Raw genomic sequence first — 19,030 nt, 5'->3', positions numbered from 1 at the left:
GTTGCCTGAATTGGTTCTCAATTAGAGACAGCTGGTTATTGTTGTCTCTGATTGGGAGCCATATTTAAGGCAGCCATAGGCTTTAGCTGGTTGTGGGTAATTGTCTATGTGTAGTGTTTGTGTCAGCACTATTTATATGTATAGCTTCACGGTCGTCAGTTTGTTATTTTGTTAGTTTGTGTATAGTTGTTCGTTTCTTGTTTTTTCTCTCTTCTTTAATAAAAGAAGATGTATTTTGCACACGCTGCGCCTTGGTCCAATCTCTCTCAAGAAGACGATCGTGACAATAAAGTCCAAAAGTCATGGGTGGAGTTAGAAAGTTGGCTGTCAGAAGTTTTACAATGTAAATGTACTTTTAATCTGTCTATCCGCATATTTCAAGGTATGTCATATGAGGGCACGGTAGATAACCAGTGAGTTGGACCATACTTTTCTCATCAATCATGTTGAAAAAACATTTACTTAACTGGAAATCAAGTGATCCTCCATCGTTAGGACGGTGGAAGAATCAAATGCATTATTGTTAGAATATTGAAAGTGTGTGGGCGACAGAGAAGGGCAGAGTGGTGCAGTTTGAGGCCATGTGGCATAGAGTCTTGCAGGCGATCTGGAGATGGATAAGGTGGGAACATGTGGGTCTGGACAGGTGTGATGTTGATGTGTGTTTGTCTGTGTATGTTTATTTAGTTTGAAAAATGTGATAAAATGTTATAAATACAACAACAAAAAGTTGAACATGTGCTCTTTAAGACAGAATGTTAAAATTAGGTGAATTTTTTTGTATAATTATTTTTTTTACAAAAGTACACCACCTAAAAGGCACTCTACTGGTGGAATGACCCAACTGTCGAAAATAAATAAATATTCCTGTACAATATTGTCACGATCGTCTTGCGGTGAGAGAGAGGACCAAGGCGCAGCGTGTGAAAAATACATCTTCTTTATTTGGAAGACGAAAAACGAACGAAAACAAAATAACAAACAGACGAACGTGAAGCTATGAAAGAACTAAGTGCACACATGCAACATAGACAATTACCCACAAAACCCAAATGCCTATGGCTGCCTTAAATATGGCTCTCAATCAGAGACAATAAACCACAGCTGCCTCTAATTGAGAACCAATCTAGGCAGCCATAGACATACAAACACCTAGACAAGACACTGACCCATAAACGTACAAACCCCTAGACAAACCAAAACACATACATTCCCCATGTCACACCCTGACCTAACTAAAATAATAATGAAAACAAAGATAACTAAGGCCAGGGTGTGACAAATATAACAGCATGTTTTAATCAATAGGCGATGTGGTTATATTTCATATTGTTTAACACTGTGAAAATAAATATGATTAAATATTAAACGGATGTGAAAATATACTGTCTGTCATGCTGATTGAAGCAAAGATTGAAGCTCATAAACTTTCATGAGGTTTCTATGGAAGAGGAATAGAGACATTAGAGACACAAGAGACTTTAATCTGTTTATACAGGCCTGGGCTAAATTATAGGGGTTACCGGGGATGCTGATGTAGCGGACTCATGGTCTCGTGACGAGGTAGCCCTGCCTGGGACTTCAAAAGTGTCACCCTCACCCTTGGTCTAATGGTCAAGACATTGTTTTTTTCTGTGGGAGACCTGGGTTTGGATCCTGACTGTGACAATAGCACCAAATTGTGGAGGAGGTGGTTTAAGGGAGGTGGATGTAGCGGACATGAGTCAGACACATGGTCTCGTAATGCGGTAGCACTGCCTGCGACTTCCAAATAGGTGTCACACTTGGTCTAACAGTCAAGACATTGGTTTCTCCCTGGGTTCAGATCCTGCCTGTGACACTGGCTTCTCCCATTACAAATCAGGGCACCCTCATACGCCGTGAAAATCTGAACATATAAATAATTGTCAAATTGTTTGTGTAGAGAACTTTTCAGGGTTCCTCCAAGGGTCAATGTATAATTCGCACCCTGCACTAAGTCTCATGTATTGTGTGATGATGTCACTTTTGCTCTGCTACTACAGCTGCTGGTGTCAATACTGTTCTGACTGGACCTGGAATCAGCAGGGGAAACGGTGTGTGTGGCAGGAAGATGAATTATGTGTGAAAATGGGTGTGGTGGTGGGGGGTGAGTTTGTACAGTATTTAATGTGTGTGTGAGTGCCTGCGTGCGGTCATGCATGCGTGTGTGTGTGTGACAGAGAAAGAGAGACAGAGAAGGGTAGAGTGGGTGACAGAAAGAGAGACAGAGACAGATAAGGGGAGAGTGGGTGACAGAAAGAAAGAGAGAGACAGAGAAAGGGAGAGTGGGTGACAGAAAGAGAGACAGAGACAGATAAGGGGAGAGTGGGTGACAGAAAGAAAGAGAGAGACAGAGAAAGGGAGAGTGGGTGACAGAAAGAGAGACAGAGAGACAGAGAAGGGGAAAGTGGGTGACAGAAAGAGAGACAGAGAAGGGGAGAGTGGGTGACAGAAAGAGAGACAGAGAAGGGGAGAGTGGGTGACAGAAAAAGAGACAGAGAGAGAGACAGAGAAGGGGAGAGTGGGTGACAGAAAGAGAGACAGAGAAGGGGAGAGTGGGTGACAGAAAGAGAGGATATGGATCTACATGTGACTGTGAGCAAAGTCCTTAGACATTTGAAGCCTGATCTAGTCCACAGCTATGTCTCTACAGCTCCCCCTCTCACTCCCTATTTCGCTCTCTCTCGCTCTCTCCCCAGCCTCTCTTGTTGGGGAGAAGGTCACAGAAGGTGAGACATGATGTCTTCACTCAGCAGTGAGGATTTATTCTGCCAGGGCGTATTGAATTAACTACCTCTCTCTAGTTCCACCATGGGTGGGTGTGCGCGCACACACACACACGCACACACATATAGTATACACAAACACACACACAGACGCACATACATACAGTATACACAAACCACAAACCTAACCCTAACCACACACCCTCAGATTGGCCCGGCCCCTTTCCTGTGTCTCAGACAAAACAACTTGCACAGCCCCTCCAGCCCTCCTCTCCCTCCTCCTATGGGGAACTCCCTAAAGCATTCAATTTCAAATCAATTCAAGGGGCTTTATTGGCATGGGAAACATATTTTAACATTGCCAAAGCAAGTGAAGTAGATAATATACAAAAGTGAAATAAACAATAAAAATGAACAGTAAACATTACACTCATAGAAGTGCCAAAATAATAAAGACATTACAAATGTCATATTATGTATATATACAGTGTTGTAACGATGTGCAAATGGTTAAAGTACAAAAGGGAAAATATATAAACATAAATATGGGTTGTATTTAAAATGGTGTTTGTTCTTCACTGGTTGCCCTTTTCTTGTGGCAACAGGTCACAAATTTGCTGCTGTGATGGCACACTGTGGTATTTCACCCAGTAGATATGGGAGTTTATCAAAATCGGGTTTGTTTTCAAATTCTTTGTGGATCTGTGTAATCTGAGGGAAATATGTGTCTCTAATATGGTCATACATTTGGCAGGAGGTTAGGAAGTTCAGTTTCCACCTAATTTTGTGGGCAGTGTGTACATAGCCTGTCTTCTCTTGAGAGCCAGGTCTGCCTAAGGCGGCCTTTCTCAATAGCAAGGCTATGCTCACTGAGTCTGTACATAGTCAAAGCTTTCCTTAAGTTTGGGTCAGTCACAGTGATCAGGTATTCTGCCAATGTGTACTCTCTGTTTAGGACCAAATAGCATTCTAGTTTGCTCCGTTTTTTTGTTCATTCTTTCCATGTGTCAAGTAATTCTCTTTTTGTTTTCTCATGATTTGGTTGGGTCTAATTGTGTTGCTGTCCTGGGGCTCTGTGGGGTCTGTTTGTGTTTGTGAACAGAGCCCCAGGACCAGCTTGCTTAGGGGACTCTTCTCCGGGTTCATCTCTCTGTAGGTGATGGCTTTGTTATGGAAGGTTTCGGAATCGCTTCCTTTTAGGTGGTTGTAGAATTAAACGTCTCTTTTCTGGATTTTGATAATTAGCGGGTATCGGCCTAATTCTGCTCTGCATGCATTATTTGCTGTTTTACGTTGTGCATTCTCTCTCTTGACATGCAAAACTTGACTGTGTGCTTCTCTGTTGACAGTACATGTGGTACTGGCCACCACTCAGGCTTCAATGTACCCACAAGTGTATTATTATGTTTGTTTTTTTAGCTAAAGCTGTTAGCAACTTTGTAGCATTAGCATCACCAATAACCAAACAGCCTCAACCACCATTGTAGATAGGATTCTCGTTTGCAATACTGAGGTGTTAGCTGCTATTAGCAAGTATGCCTTTGTCTCACTACTATAGCACTAGCCACATTAGCTAAACCTGGCTGTTAGCTAGTACTTTAAGTGTTTACTGTAAGTAGTGAGACTTCCAGCTGTCAGTAACTCTATAGCGTTAGCCTCATTGAGTACAGTCAGCTGCCTAGTAACTTTGCAGCATTAGCCACCATTAGCAAAGTGAAACCTCATAGCATCCGCATAAATTAGAAACTCCTCATTTGACTGTTGCCATGTAACATTAGCCAACATTCTTTACAGGCATAGTCTATGAAAGAGGTTTCCATGTAGCCTATCGTCATATAAATCATTGAGAAATGTCCATGTCTTTCAGCATAATATCTCCAACGTGTTTGGCAGCAAGTGCTTGACAAAAACCTAGGCCTAACTCTCAAAAGAGAAAACCAGGGCAACAGCGGCAAGGAAAAATTCCCTACAGTAGGTAGGAAGAAACCTTGAGAGATTTCACATTAGGCTACATATGACCATGTGGCATGACATACATAAATGGTCTATTTATGTATTGCTCAGTTTATTAAACTCAAGTTAAATAATCGGCTCTGTCACACCCTGATCTGTTTTACCTGTCTTGTGCTTGTCTCCACCCCCCACCAGGTGTCTCCCATTCCCCCCCTTTATCCCGAGTACTTATACCTGCATTTTCTGTTGGTCTGTTGCCCGTTTGTCTTGTCTTGTCAAGTCTTTCCAGCGTGTTCTCCCGTATTCCAGTATCTCTAGTTTCTGTTTTCTAGTCCTCCCAGTTCTGACCATTCTGCCTGCCCTGACCCTAAGCCTGCCTGCCATTCTGTCCCTGTTTTACGTTGTCTTGGATTACCGACCTCTGCCTGCCCTGGACCTGCCGTTTGCCTGCCCCCTGTTTGTAATACACATCTGGAATTCGACCTGTCTGCATCTGGGTCTTATCCTGAGTCGTGTTAGCCTCCTCATATCACACATTGTTAAAGACAAGTTTCAAATTAAATCATAATACAAGATTGAGGTTTACTGTATTTTTTACACTTTGCCCAATGCATTTGCACTGTGAAAATGCCTTTCTCTGTGATATTACATTTACATTTTTGTCATTTAGCAGATGTTCTTATCCAGAGCAACTTGCAGGATCAATAGGCCTGTACTGTGTACTACTTACCTTTCTCTATGTATGCTATAGGTGACCCATCTGCAGGTGTCAATATACAGTGCCTTTAGAAAGTATTCATACCCCTTGACTTATTCCATGATTTGTTGTATTACAGACAGAATTCAAAATGTATTTCATTTTATTTTATATCAACACACAATACCCCATAATGACAAAGTGAAAACATGTTTTTAGTTTTTTTGCACATTTATTGAAAATGAAATAATGCCTGGGCGATATGGACAAAATATCATATCATGATATTTTTCACATTTTTGACCTTTTGGAGGTATTTGACAGTATTTTATGTTTTTGAATAATAAAAGTTCTAAATATGCTTTCTGAGTAGTTCATGACCCCTAGGTTGGCAACACATAAATTATAAGTGATTTCCTGCCACGAACTCGTCACAAATTCGGATACCTCCTTCGCTTCGACCTGTTATTTCGTCCAGTTGTTTTCGAAGTCCGATTTTGTTTTATTTTGTTCATAAGTGTTTGTGTCAAAACCTGCTATCAACTAGCCAGCTAGCTAGCTAGGTTGCAATGGAGCCTGCTTCGCCTGGAATAGCTAACAAACGTTTCCAGCGCTGTAGAAGCTGTGTTTATTACGCTCTTGTCCAGGACAATATGGACAATCAGGAGTTCCAATGCGGCAATTGTTTGCTTGCGGAGGATTATAGGAATAAGGTGGCTATCCTTAGCAAGCAAATTTCAATTCTGCGCAAACTTTCTCATTCTCAACACCTGTGGCTGGATGCCGCTCGGGCCTGATGGATGTATCCCTGCCTTGTCATCTGTCCCTATCCGAATGGCCTGTGCTACCTGGAGCCTGCCTGTCAAGGAAGTCGTCTCCACCTGCTTCTCATCCTCCATCTTGTAGCGGAGTAGACGGAGAACAGCAAGAGGATTGTTCCAATCAGCGCGGGTCCCATGTCACAAGTAACGTGGAAATCAAAGGCAGTGGCATGCTGCTAAGTGAACTGGAATGTCTGCAAGAGGTCCGGAGAAGATTATCATGAGGAATAGTTTCCCTGTCACACCCTGATCTATTTCACCTGTCTTTGTGCTTGTCTCCACCCCCCTCCAGGTGTTGCCCACCTGCACCATTATCCCCTGTGTATTTATACCCGTGTTCTCGTTTCCAGTTCGTCTTGTCTCGTCAAGCCTACCAACGTTTTTCCTGTACTCCTGTTGTTTTCTCTCTAGTCCCTGTTTTCTAGTTTTCCCTGTTTTTTACCATTCTGCCTGCCGTGACCCTGAGCCTGCCATTCTGTACATTTCAGACTCTGCTCTGGATTACTGACCTCTGCCTGTCCTTGACCTGTTGTTTGCATGCTCCCTGTTTTTGTAATAAACTTCTGTTACTTTGAACTGTCTGCATCTGTGTCTTATCCTGAGGTCTGATATTCACAGCCCTGCTGCCTGATCTACCTGCGTTTTCATCGCTGGGACTGCCTGTGTCTGCGACGGCTGAGCTGACTCCAACTATGCTGACTCCAGCAGCGGCTTTGTCGTCGAGTTCAGCTCCTTTCCGTCTCTCTGGATCTGACGGGGCACTGCCTGCTGTGGGCGGTCTGGACCTATCGCCAGGAGCTGCGGGCGTATGCTATCCTGCTTCTCGTGGGCCCGTGAAAGGTTCCACTAATGTGAGGGGTAGGAATGGGCAGATTTCCCCCATCCCCTTCTCCGGCCGTTGTATTGGGCAGTTCAATGGCGAGAAACATCTCAGTACCTGGAGTAAAAACTGAGTACAGGACATCAATAAGATGCGCCCAGACATTTTAAACCTGCAGCAAGAAATTCTGTCGATCATAGTTCATGTGGGATTCAATGACATTATGAATGGGTTTATACTTGACACCACCAAACGCACCATAATATCTGGCCCTCTGCCCTCCCTAAATCGTTTCTATTGAACGTTTCAGTAGACTTTTAGCCCTCCACAACTGGCTACGTGACTATTGCAACTCTGAGGGTGTAACATGTATTGACAATTTCGAGACCTTCTGGAAACAAAGCTTGTTTTCCACCTCAATCTTTTGGGTTCTTGGATCGTTTCACAGCATTAAAAGGCTGCGCTGAGACAATGATTATCAATGACCCAAGCCCAGCTCAGTTAATCCCTACCATTGTGTCGCTGAGTTGTCATAATGCTTCAGAAAATGTACACTACCATTCAAATGTTTGGGGTGCCATGTAAGAAAGCTAATGTTTAAGTTCCTTGCTCAGAACATGAGAACATATGAAAGCTGGTGGTTCCTTTTAACATGAGTCTTCAATATTCCCAGGTAAGAAGTTTTAGGTTGTAGTTATTATAGGAATTATAGGACTATTTCTCGCTATACGATTTGTATTTCATTTACCTTTGACTATTGGATGTTCTTATAGGCACTTTAGTATTGCCAGTGTAACAGAAGAGCTTCCATCCCTCTCCTTGCTGCTACCTGGGCTCGAACCAGGAACACAACGACAACAGCCACCCTCGAAGCAGCGTTACCCATGCAGAGCAAGGGGAACAACTACTCCAAGTCTCAGAGCGAGTGACGTTTGAAACGCTATTAGCGCGCACCCCGCTAACTAGCTAGCCATTTCACATCGGTTACACCAGCCTAATCTCGGGAGTTGATAGGCTTGAAATCATAAACAGTGCAATGCTTGAAGCATTGCGAAGAGCTGCTGGCAAAACGCACGAAAATGCTGTTTGAATGAATGCTTACGAGCCTGCTGGTGCCTACCATCGCTCAGTCAGACTGCTCTATCAAATCATAGACTTAATTATAACATAATAACACACAGAAATACGAGCCTTAGGTCATTAATATGGTCGAATCCGGAAACTATCATCTCGAAAACAAAACGTTTTTTCTTCCAGTGAAATATGGAACCGTTCCGTATTTTATCTAACGGGTGGCATCCATAAGTCTAAATATTCCTGTTACATTGCACCACCTTCAATGTTATGTCATAATTACGTAAAATTCTGGCAAATTAGTTCGCAATGAGCCAGGCGGCCCAAACTGTTGCATATACCCTGACTCTGCGTGCAATGAACGCAAGAGAAGTGACACAATTTCACCTGGTTAATATTGGCTGCTAACCTGGATTTCTTTTAGCTAAATATGCAGGTTTAAAAATATATACTTCTGTGTATTGATTTTAAGAAAGGCATTGACGTTTATGGTTAGGTACACGTTGGAGCAACGACAGTCCTTTTTCGCGAATGCGCACTGCATCAATTATATGCAACACAGGACACGCTAGATAAACTAGTAATATCATCAACCATGTGTAGTTATAACTAGTGGTTATGATTGATAGCTAGCAACTTACCTTGGCTTCTTACTGCATTCGTGTAACAGGCGGGCTCCTCGTGAGGTGGTTAGAGCGTTGGACTAGTTAACCGTAAGGTTGCAAGATTGAATCCCTGAGCTGACAAGGTAAAAATCTGTCGTTCTGCCCCTGAACAAGGCAGTTAACCCACTGTTCCTAGCCCGTCATTGAAAATAAGAATGTGTTCTTAACTGACTTGCCTAGTTTTAAATAAAGGTGTAAAAAAATATATATACAATCACCTAAATCGGCATCCAAAATTACCTATTTCCGATTGTTATGAAAACTTGAAATCGGCCCTAATTAATCGGCCATTCCGATTAATCGATCGACCTCTACCCCAGACCCTCACATTGCCTCCACCATGCGTGACAGACGGCATCAAGCACTCATCCAGCATCTTTTCATTTTTTCTGCGTCTCACGAATGTTCTTCTTTGTGATCCGAACACCTCAAACTTAGATTAATCTGTCTATAACACTATAACACAGCTGCCAGTTGAGGACTTGTGATGCATCTGTTTCTCAAACTAGACACTCTAATGTACTTGTCCTCTTGCTCAGTTGTGCACCGGGGCCTCCCACTCCTCTTTCTATTCTGGTTAGAGACAGTTTGCGCTGTTCTGTGAAGGGAGTAGTACACAGCGTTATACGAGATGTTCAATTTCTTAGCAATTTCTCGCATGGAATAGCCTTCATTTCTCAGAACAAGAATAGACTGACGAGTTTCAGAAGAAAGTTCTTTGTTTCTAGCCATTTTGAGCCTGCAATCGAACACACAAATGCTGATGCTCCAGATACTCAACTAGTCTAAAGAAGGCCCATTTTATTGCTTCTTTAATCAGAATAACAGTTTTCAGCTGTGCTAATATAATTGCAAAAGGGTTTTCTAATGATCAATTAGCCTTTTAAAATGATAATCCAAGTTTATCTAGCACAACGTGCCATTGGAACATAGGAGTGATGGTTGCTGATAATTGTCCATAAAAAAATCAGCCGTTTCCAGATACAACAGTAATTTACAACATTAACAATGTCTACACTGTATTTCTGATCAATTTGATGTTATTTTAATGGACAAAAAATGTGCTTTTCTTATAAAAACAAGGACATTTCTAAGTGACCCCAAACTTTTGAACGGTAGTGTACATTATACCAGAGGCGTTGGAAAACACAATGTAAGTAACCTGCCTTGGCAGCAGCTAATGAGTATCCTTAATAAATACAAATACAAAATGGGTTTTTCTCCATTAATACTGTTAAATCCAAACAAATATAAGTTTCAGCATTTCCATCCATTTCTGCACTTTTATTATAATTTCCATACTGTGCCACACAGCATGTGGGCAAGAAAATCTAGTTAATTGGTGAACTGTTCGAATCATGGAAATATAATGATTATTCTAATTCTAGAGTTGGAATATAGTGGGCAGCACTTTGAATACATTGTTTTTTGTCATGTTAACGAATTAATAAGTGAGTGAGAAATTATTGTCAGGGTAGGGACCAAAGTGTTGGTCAGTGTTTCCAGGTGACCCTAATTATATGTTACATTACATGTTTTCCTACTTCATGAAGCTAGCCAACATATTCATGCTTTGCCTATTCCTCTCTGATAAGATGCCATTGCACAAACATGCTTATCTAGACCTAGATCAGCACTGGTACCCGGCAGTATTACGTAACAGACTATGTTTGCTCTGACTCACATTTAGCAAGCTAGCTAGCCATCTAACTAGTGATTAGCATTAGCGGATAACACAAATTATTTTAGCAACCTTGCTGAGAAAAGACAAATAGCAAACAGGAGTTTGCAGACAATAAGATACACAAACTAATAGTGTACAGTAATTATAGAACGCTTATGGAAAGCAGCATGTCACCAACATTTTTGCATCCATCTGACCATGAAGAATAAACGTCAAGAAAGTGCTTGTGACTCCGTGGTCGAGCAACTGCTCTCTTCTTGAGTGACAGGAGGCAGGGCTTGGTGTGGTTAGGAGAGAGATGACTGAAGTAGAAAATGGCGTAAACTATCGAATTGGACATTACACGTGCCAGAGTTGCGCATCACATTTAACAAACCAAACACTGAAATACCAAGTAAAAACTCAAACCGGTCCGTGCGACAATACCGGTATAGTCAAATACGGTATACCGCCCAGCCCTAAATGAAATACAGAAGTATCTCATTTACATAAGTATTCACACAACTGAGTCAATAGTAGTGGTTAGAGCGTTGGGCCAGTAACCGAAAGTTCGCTGGATCGAATCCCAGAGCTGACAAGGCAAACATCTGTCGTTCTGCCCCTGAGCAAGGCAGTTAACCCACTGTTCCCTGGGCGCCGAAGACGTGGATGTCGATTAAAGCAGCCCCCCGCACCTCTCTGATTCAGAGGGTTAAATGCGAAAGACACATTTCAGTTGAAGGCATTCAGTTGTACAACTGACTAGGTATCGCTCTTTCCCTAAACTTATTGACTCAATAAATTTCAGCTTTTAATAATAAAATATTATTCAAATGTAATAACAAATGTAATAACAATGAGCACAAGGTTGTCATCCACTTATAAGCCTGCATGTATAATATGTTGCTGTTACATTTCATGTTAACATGATTTACTGTATCTTTAGACCCTAGTAGTGAACCTATTATAACATACATGTATGGCCTACACTACAGTGTCTGCTGTTATGTATCAAGTAGTGAGCATTCTGACATTTCCTCATAAAACAGCCGATGTTGCCAATAACATCTCCTGTCCGGCAATGCTCACAATACATAGGTCCCTAGTGCCCAAATATTTGTAAAAATAAATAAATAAAACATAATTCTATTTGGACATTATGGGGTATCGTGTGTAGGCCAGTGACAAAACATCTCAATTTAATACATTTTAAATTCCGGCTGTAACAAAACAAAATGTGGAAAATATATAATTTATCCTTTAGACTTTGCACAATGCTTTTGCACTATGAATATGTCTATATAGTATAAATTGTATATTGTGTATTCGTTCATGTACACTGAGGGTACAAAACATGCTCTTTCTGTGACATAGACTGACCAGGTAAAAGCTATGATCCCTTATTGATCTCACCTGTTAAATCCACTTCAATCAGTGTAGATGAAGAAGACAATTGAGACATGGATTGTGTATGTGTGTCATTCAGAGGGTGAATTGGCAAGAGAAAAGATTTAAGTGCCTTTGAACGGGATATGGTAGGTAGTATGTGCCAGGCGCACCAGTGTGTCAAGAACTGCAACGCTGCTGGGTTTTTCACGCTCAACAGTTTCCCAAGTGTATCAAGAATGGTCCACCAACCAAAGGACATCCAGCCAACTTGACACAACTGTGGGGAGCATTGGAGTCAACATGGGCCAGCATCCCTATGGAACGCTTTCGACATCTTGTAGAGTCCATGGCCTGTTGAATTGAGGCTGTTCTGAGGGCAAAAGGGGGTGCAACTCAAAATGAGGAAGTCCCTCTCTTTTTACTACTGTATGACCCACCTGCAGGCGTCCGTCCAGGGTCCTCTGGATGGTGACACACTTGCTGGGGTGCACACCGTTGGTGGTGATGGCGGTGATGAGCGAGTCCAGCTCGTCCTTCTTCTCCTTGAGCTTCTTCACCAGGCTCTCGATGGCACGCTTGGCGAAACCCTCATTCTCACCACCCTGCCGGTGGCACATGAGGCTGTGCACGATGCTCAGGCAGGCGTCATTGCTGTTGGGGGCGTTTACCGACATGATGCTGCCGAGGGAGGGAGGATGGAGAGGTCAGTGATTGGCATAATGATAACCCTTTACATATATTAATTACACTTGCCATAAAGGTTCAGGTGCATGTAAAATGACACTGTCTTGTCACTTGACATTCAGTTGTTATGCCATGGTAATGACAACATTGTGATAATGTTATGGCATACAATTCAAAATAGTGTCCTACATTAGGACTTCATAACTCCTTCATAACCCATACTGCATTCATGAGAACAGACATGAGTGCACACCATTAGCGCATACAGACACACACACAAAACGGAGGGAAGTTGTGTATCAAGGCTTGTGCTTTTAGTTTACGACTTGCGAGTGTGTGTGTGTGTGTCATCATTCTTTACTGGCATTGTTACTCAGCTGATAACCCTCAGTACAATGACCCAACACACCTCCAGGCTTTGTAAGGGCTATTTGACCAAGGAGAGTGATGGAGTGCTGCATTAGATGACCTGGCCTCCACAATCACCCGACAACAACCCAATTGAGATAGTTTGGGATGAGTTGGACCGCAGAGTGAAGGAAAAGCAGCCAACAAGTGCTCAGCATATGTGGGTACTCCTTCAAGACTTGGAAAAGCATTCCAGGTGAAGCTGGTTGAGAGAATGCCAAGAGTGTGCAAAGCTGTCATCAAGGCAAAGGGTGGCTACTTTGAAAAATCTCAAATATAAAATATATTTTGATTTGTTTAACACTTTTTTGGTTACTACATGATTCCATATTATTATACTTTTATTTCAACAAGGAACACAGACTGAGACCAAGGTCTCTTTTACAGCTGGGCCCTGCGTACACATACAGTTTAGGTACAATGAATAAGAAACTACACAAGACAAACAAAACGATCACAAATAACACAAAAAAATACAGCAGCAGATTGTTACATTTACACACAGGTTATTCCCCTAAAAGTACAAGAACTTGCATTAACCTAAGTAGTAAGTCGCTCTGGATAAGAGCGTCTGCTAAATGACTTAAATGTAATGTAAATGTAGTTACAAGCAATACAAAAATTATCCTCCAATAAATGTTTAAAATGGGCAAGGGGGACAAGAGTATCAAGTTTAAGTTTAGTCTGCAGGCTATTCCATAATTAAGGAGCGTAACAGGAAAAGGCAGCCATAGGCAACTCTGTGGAGATCGCATGGGCCTCAAGTGTAATCCATGCTTGAGACCTGGTTTTAGGAATTATAATTATAATGTTGATGAGTGATAACAAATAAGAAGGTAGTTTATTCAGAAGTCCTTTATAGACAAACACGAGAGCATGTTGTTCTCGTCTCGTTTGACAGCGAAGTCCAACCCACATTTTTATATAAAACACAGTGGTGAGTTCTGTAGCTAGCACCCGTAATAAACCTAAATTCGCAATGATAAGTAGCATCCAGAGATTTAAGTGTGGATGCCATAGCATGCATGTAGATAATATCCCCATAATCTATAACAGACATAAAAGTAGCTTCCACAAATTTTCTTCTATTTGTAGAGGACAAACGTGTCCTGTTTCTATAGAGGAAGCCTAGCTTGATTTTTTACAAAGTTCGTCAACATGCATTTTAAAAGACAGTTTATTATCCAACCATATCCCTAAGTATTTATATGCAGAGACCTGATTAATTCGAGAGCCATCTAAGCTCGTAAGTGGAAGTGTAACGGGCTTCCTCCTTCTCCTCATCCGAAGAGGAGTAGCAGGGATTTGACCAAAATGCAGCGGGTTGTGAATACATATTGATTTAATAGACAAAACGGAAAAACACGACAAACACTTGAATAATTACAAAACAAATAAACGAATGTAGACAGACCTGGACACGAACTTACATACAACGTGAAGAACGCATGAACCAGGAAAACAGACTACATAAAACGAACTAACTAACAAAAACCGGAACAGTCCCGTGTGGCGTAACATACAGACACTGACACAGGAGACAATCACCCACAAACAAACAGTGAGAACAACCTACCTTAATATGACTCTCAATTAGAGGAAAACGCAAAACACCTGCCTCTAATTAAGAGCCATACCAGGCAACCCAAAACCAACATAGAAACAGCAAACATAGACTGCCCACCCAAAACTCACGCCCTGACCATCACACACATACAAAACAACAGAAAACAGGTCAGGAACGTGACAGAACCCCCCCCTCAAGGTGCGAACGCCGGGCGCACCAGCACAAAGTCCAGGGGAGGGTCTGGGTGGGCATCTGACCACGGTGGTGGCTCAGGCTCCGGACGCTGTCCCCCCACCACCATAGTCACTCCCCGCTTCTGTATCCCCCTCCCAATGACCACCCTCCAACTAAAACCACCTAAATGAAGGGGCAGCACCGGGATAAGGGCCAGCACCGGGATAAGGGGCAGCACCGGGATAAGGGGCAGCACCGGGATAAGGGGCGGCAGGTCCTGGCTGAAGGACTCTGGCAGGTCCTGGCTGAGGGACTCTGGCAGGTCCTGGCTGAGGGACTCTGGCAGGTCCTGGCTGAGGGACTCTGGCAGGTCCGGGCTGAGGGACTCTGGCAGGTCCGGGCTGAGGGACTCTGGCAGGTCCGGGCTGAGGGACTCTGGCAGGTCCGGGCTGAGGGACTCTGGCAGGTCCGGGCTGAGGGACTCTGGCAGGTCCGGGCTGTAGGGCAGCTCATGACTGTAGGGCAGCTCATGACTGTAGGACAGCTCATGACTGTAGGGCAGCTCATGACTGTCTGGCGTCTCTGGCAGCTCCTGACTGGCTGGCGTCTCTGGCAGCTCCTGACTGGCTGGCGTCTCTGGCAGCTCCTGACTGGCTGGCGGCTCTGGCAGCTCCTGACTGGCTGGCGGCTCTGGCGGCTCCTGACTGACGGACGGCTCTAGCGGCTCCTGACTGACGGACGGCTCTAATGGCTCGGGACAGACGGGCGGCTCAGAAGGCGCTGGGCAGACAGATGGCTCAGACGGCGCTGGGCAGACAGATGGCTCAGACGGCGCTGGGCAGACAGATGGCTCAGACGGCGCTGGGCAGACAGATGGCTCAGACGGCGCTGGGCAGACAGATGGCTCAGACGGCGCTGGGCAGACAGATGGCTCAGACGGCGCTGGGCAGACAGATGGCTCAGACGGCGCTGGGCAGACAGATGGCTCAGACGGCGCTGGGCAGACAGATGGCTCAGACGGCGCTGGTCAGACAGATGGCTCAGACGGCGTTGGGCAGACAGGCAGTGCAGACGGCGTTGGGCAGACGGCCGACTCTGCCCTGCTGAGGCGCACAATAGGCCTGGTGCGTGGTGCCGGAACTGGAGGTACCGGGATGACGGCACGCACTTCAAGGCTAGTGCGGGGAGCAGGGACAGGGCACACTGACTTCTCGAAGCGCACTATAGGCCTGGTGCGTGGTACCGGAACTGGAGGTACCGGGCTGAGGGCACGCACCTCAGGGCGAGTGCGGGGAGAAGGAACAGTGCGTACAGGGCTCTGGAGACGCACAGATGGCTTAGTGCGTGGTGCCGGAACTGGAGGCACTGGGCTGGAGACACGCACCATAGGGAGAGTGCGTGGAGGAGGAACAGGGCTCTTAAAACGCACTGGAAGCCTGGTGCGTGGTGTAGGCACTGGTGGTACTGGGCTGGGGCGAGGAGGTAGCGGCGGAAATACCGGACCGTGTAGGCGTACTGGCTCCCTTGAGCACCGAGCCTGCCCAACCTTACCTGGCTGAATGCTCCCCGTCGCCCGACCAGTGCGGGGAGGTGGAATAACCCGCACCGGGCTATGTAGGCGAACCGGGGACACCATGCGTAAGGCTGGTGCCATGTAAGCCGGCCCAAGGAGACGTACTGGTGGCCAGATATGTAGAGCCGGCCTCATGGCACTTGGCTCAATGCTCAATCTAGCCCTACCAGTGCGGGGAGGTGGAATAACCCGCACTGGGCTATGCACCCGTACAGGAGACACCGTGCGCTCTACTGCGTAACACGGCGTCTGCCCGTACTCCCGCTCTCCACGGTTAGCCTGGGAAGTGGGCGCAGGTCTCCTACCTGCCCTCGGCCCACTACCTCTTAGCCACCCCCCAAGAAATTTTAGGGTAGTACTTGCGGGCTTCCAGCCTTGCTTCCGTGCTGCCTCCTCATAACGTCGCCTCTCCGCTTTCGCTGCCTCCAGCTCCGCTTTGGGGCGGCGACACTCCACTGGCTCTGCCCAGGGTCCTTTACCGTCCAGGATCTCTTCCCATGTCCAATCCTCCTTTTCCCACTGCTGCTGTCGTGGCTGTCCGTTAACCCGCTGCTTGATCTGGGTTTGGTGGGTGATTCTGTAACGGGCTTCCTCCTTCTCCTCATCCGAAGAGGAGTAGCAGGGATTTGACCAAAATGCAGCGGGTTGTGAATACATATTGATTTAATAGACAAAACGGAAAAACACGACAAACACTTGAATAATTACAAAACAAATAAACGAATGTAGACAGACCTGGACACGAACTTACATACAACGTGAAGAACGCATGAACCAGGAAAACAGACTACATAAAACGAACGAACTAACAAAAACCGGAACAGTCCCGTGTGGCGTAACATACAGACACTGACACAGGAGACAATCACCCACAAACAAACAGTGAGAACAACCTACCTTAATATGACTCTCAATTAGAGGAAAACGCAAAACACCTGCCTCTAATTAAGAGCCATACCAGGCAACCCAAAACCAACATAGAAACAGCAAACATAGACTGCCCACCCAAAACTCACGCCCTGACCATCACACACATACAAAACAACAGAAAACAGGTCAGGAACGTGACAGGAAGTGTATTTCCAACCAACTTTTTGAACCTATTAAAAATCATAAAATGTGTTTTCTTTACATTTAAAACAAGTTTCAGCTGAATAAAAGACCCTTGTAATATCTTAAAAACAGTCTCCAATTGTGATAATGCTTGGTCAGCCGCTGAAGTAATAGAGTACATGATAGTGTCATCAGCATATAGATTAATTTTACACTTTATCTCTCATCACCGATATTGTTTATGTAGAGAGTGAACAGTAATGGACCAAGTATAGAACCTTGTGGGACCCCTTTAATGTCATTTCATAGTTTTGATGTCTTCACTATTATTCTACAATGTAGAAAATAGTACAAATAAAGTAACACCCTTGAATAAATAGATGTGTCCAAACTTTGGATTGGTACTGTACATGCTAGCAATTATAATCTCCCAGAATGAGCTTGATCCAACTTGGCAACCCTGGTCTAGCCGGGAGGATCTACCTGTGAGGGGAATGTACCTGGTACTTTAAAGTAGCCTGCCCTTAACCATTCTACAGTTTCATTTGAAAAGGGGGAAAACATGTTTATGTGCTACTAGTGCAATGTGAATCTGATGAAATTAAGCCCCCCATACTCACTAATAAGCATACCTTCCCTACCATGGTTGAGTTCAGGAGCCACAAAAAAAGAAAGGAGAAGAAATGCTTCAAAGCTGAGTGAAATAGGAAGGTACTATCTGCACTTGTCTAAAGACAAATGTTTGATCTTATGTAAGCTCATTTCTGAACTGTTAGGTCAATAAAGCCAACATGTCACTATTAGGAACTCCGTAGCAAAACTGCAGCCTTGCTCTGTTTGTCTGTCTGTTACAGTTTTTTTCCAACTGCTTACACACATTTTCAAAACGGTCTCCTTTTTCAAAACTCTACACACAATTCCCAAAACTGCACACACAAAATGCAAAATGCCTCACATCTCCTTCAAAATGTAACACTGCATTCAAAATGCCATAAACACATGTCAGAATGAAGCATTTGCATCAAATGGCAAACACAGCTTTCATAATAGTACATTTTTGGATATACCATGTAAACACTGTTGTTCTAAATCTAAAGCTCTTTGGTCTTTCATAGGCTTATATCTACATTTCAATACAACGTTCTACAGTGAAAGTAATCTGCTGAGAGGGGTACAAGTACACTGTAAACACCAATGCAATGTAGAAACAGAAAATATTTATTAGGCCAAACATTACTGTTGTATACAGTAGCATACAACAAAACCATAAACATATGTAAACCAAAAGTATATTCTTTAGAATATAGTAAAGAACACAATTGTGTGTGTGGGGTCCCGGGGGGGCAGTCCAGGAATTGGTAGGGGGGGGCAGTCACCAGTGCTAAGCTACGCTTCATCTCTTCTCCGGCCTGGGTCTGGCCACAATACTTCGTCCACATCACAAGATATGTTTTCTCTTGCCAAACATCGAGGGAAGTATCTCCTAGCATGACGTATCCAACCTTGGATAGAGGCAACCTCTATGTCCCCACATGCGTCCTCCATTGCCTGGAGAAGCGGCATGCGGACATAGGGTTGGCGATCATACACTTTCCAGCGCCAGGCTGAGAAGAATTCCTCTATGGGATTTAGAAAAGGTGAATATGGGGGTAGGTACAAAACTACAAATTGTAGATGGGTGGCAAACCAGTTTTGGACCAGAACAGCCCGGTGAAAACTAACATTGTCCCATAAAACCACAA

General features: G+C 44.1%; 1 protein-coding gene across 4 annotated transcripts in view; it reads right to left on the bottom strand.

The window, feature by feature from the left end:
• The window catches only part of LOC139554781 (mothers against decapentaplegic homolog 4-like), a 61,067-nt gene that overhangs the window by 32,651 nt on the left and 9,386 nt on the right, over positions 1–19,030 (bottom strand). For all 4 annotated transcript variants that reach the window (XM_071367920.1, XM_071367918.1, XM_071367919.1 and 1 more), the window contains exon 2: positions 12,267–12,507. In XM_071367920.1, coding sequence (XP_071224021.1) covers positions 12,267–12,503 — 237 coding nt within the window. In that variant the 5' untranslated portion in view covers positions 12,504–12,507. The remainder of the gene's footprint in view (positions 1–12,266; positions 12,508–19,030) is intronic.

Source organism: Salvelinus alpinus, chromosome 26 (genome assembly GCF_045679555.1).
Source record: "Salvelinus alpinus chromosome 26, SLU_Salpinus.1, whole genome shotgun sequence".
In the NCBI taxonomy this organism is placed as follows: domain Eukaryota; kingdom Metazoa; phylum Chordata; class Actinopteri; order Salmoniformes; family Salmonidae; genus Salvelinus; species Salvelinus alpinus.
The sequence above is the reverse complement of the archived record's forward strand: the minus strand, read 5'-3'. Positions and strand labels throughout refer to the sequence as shown.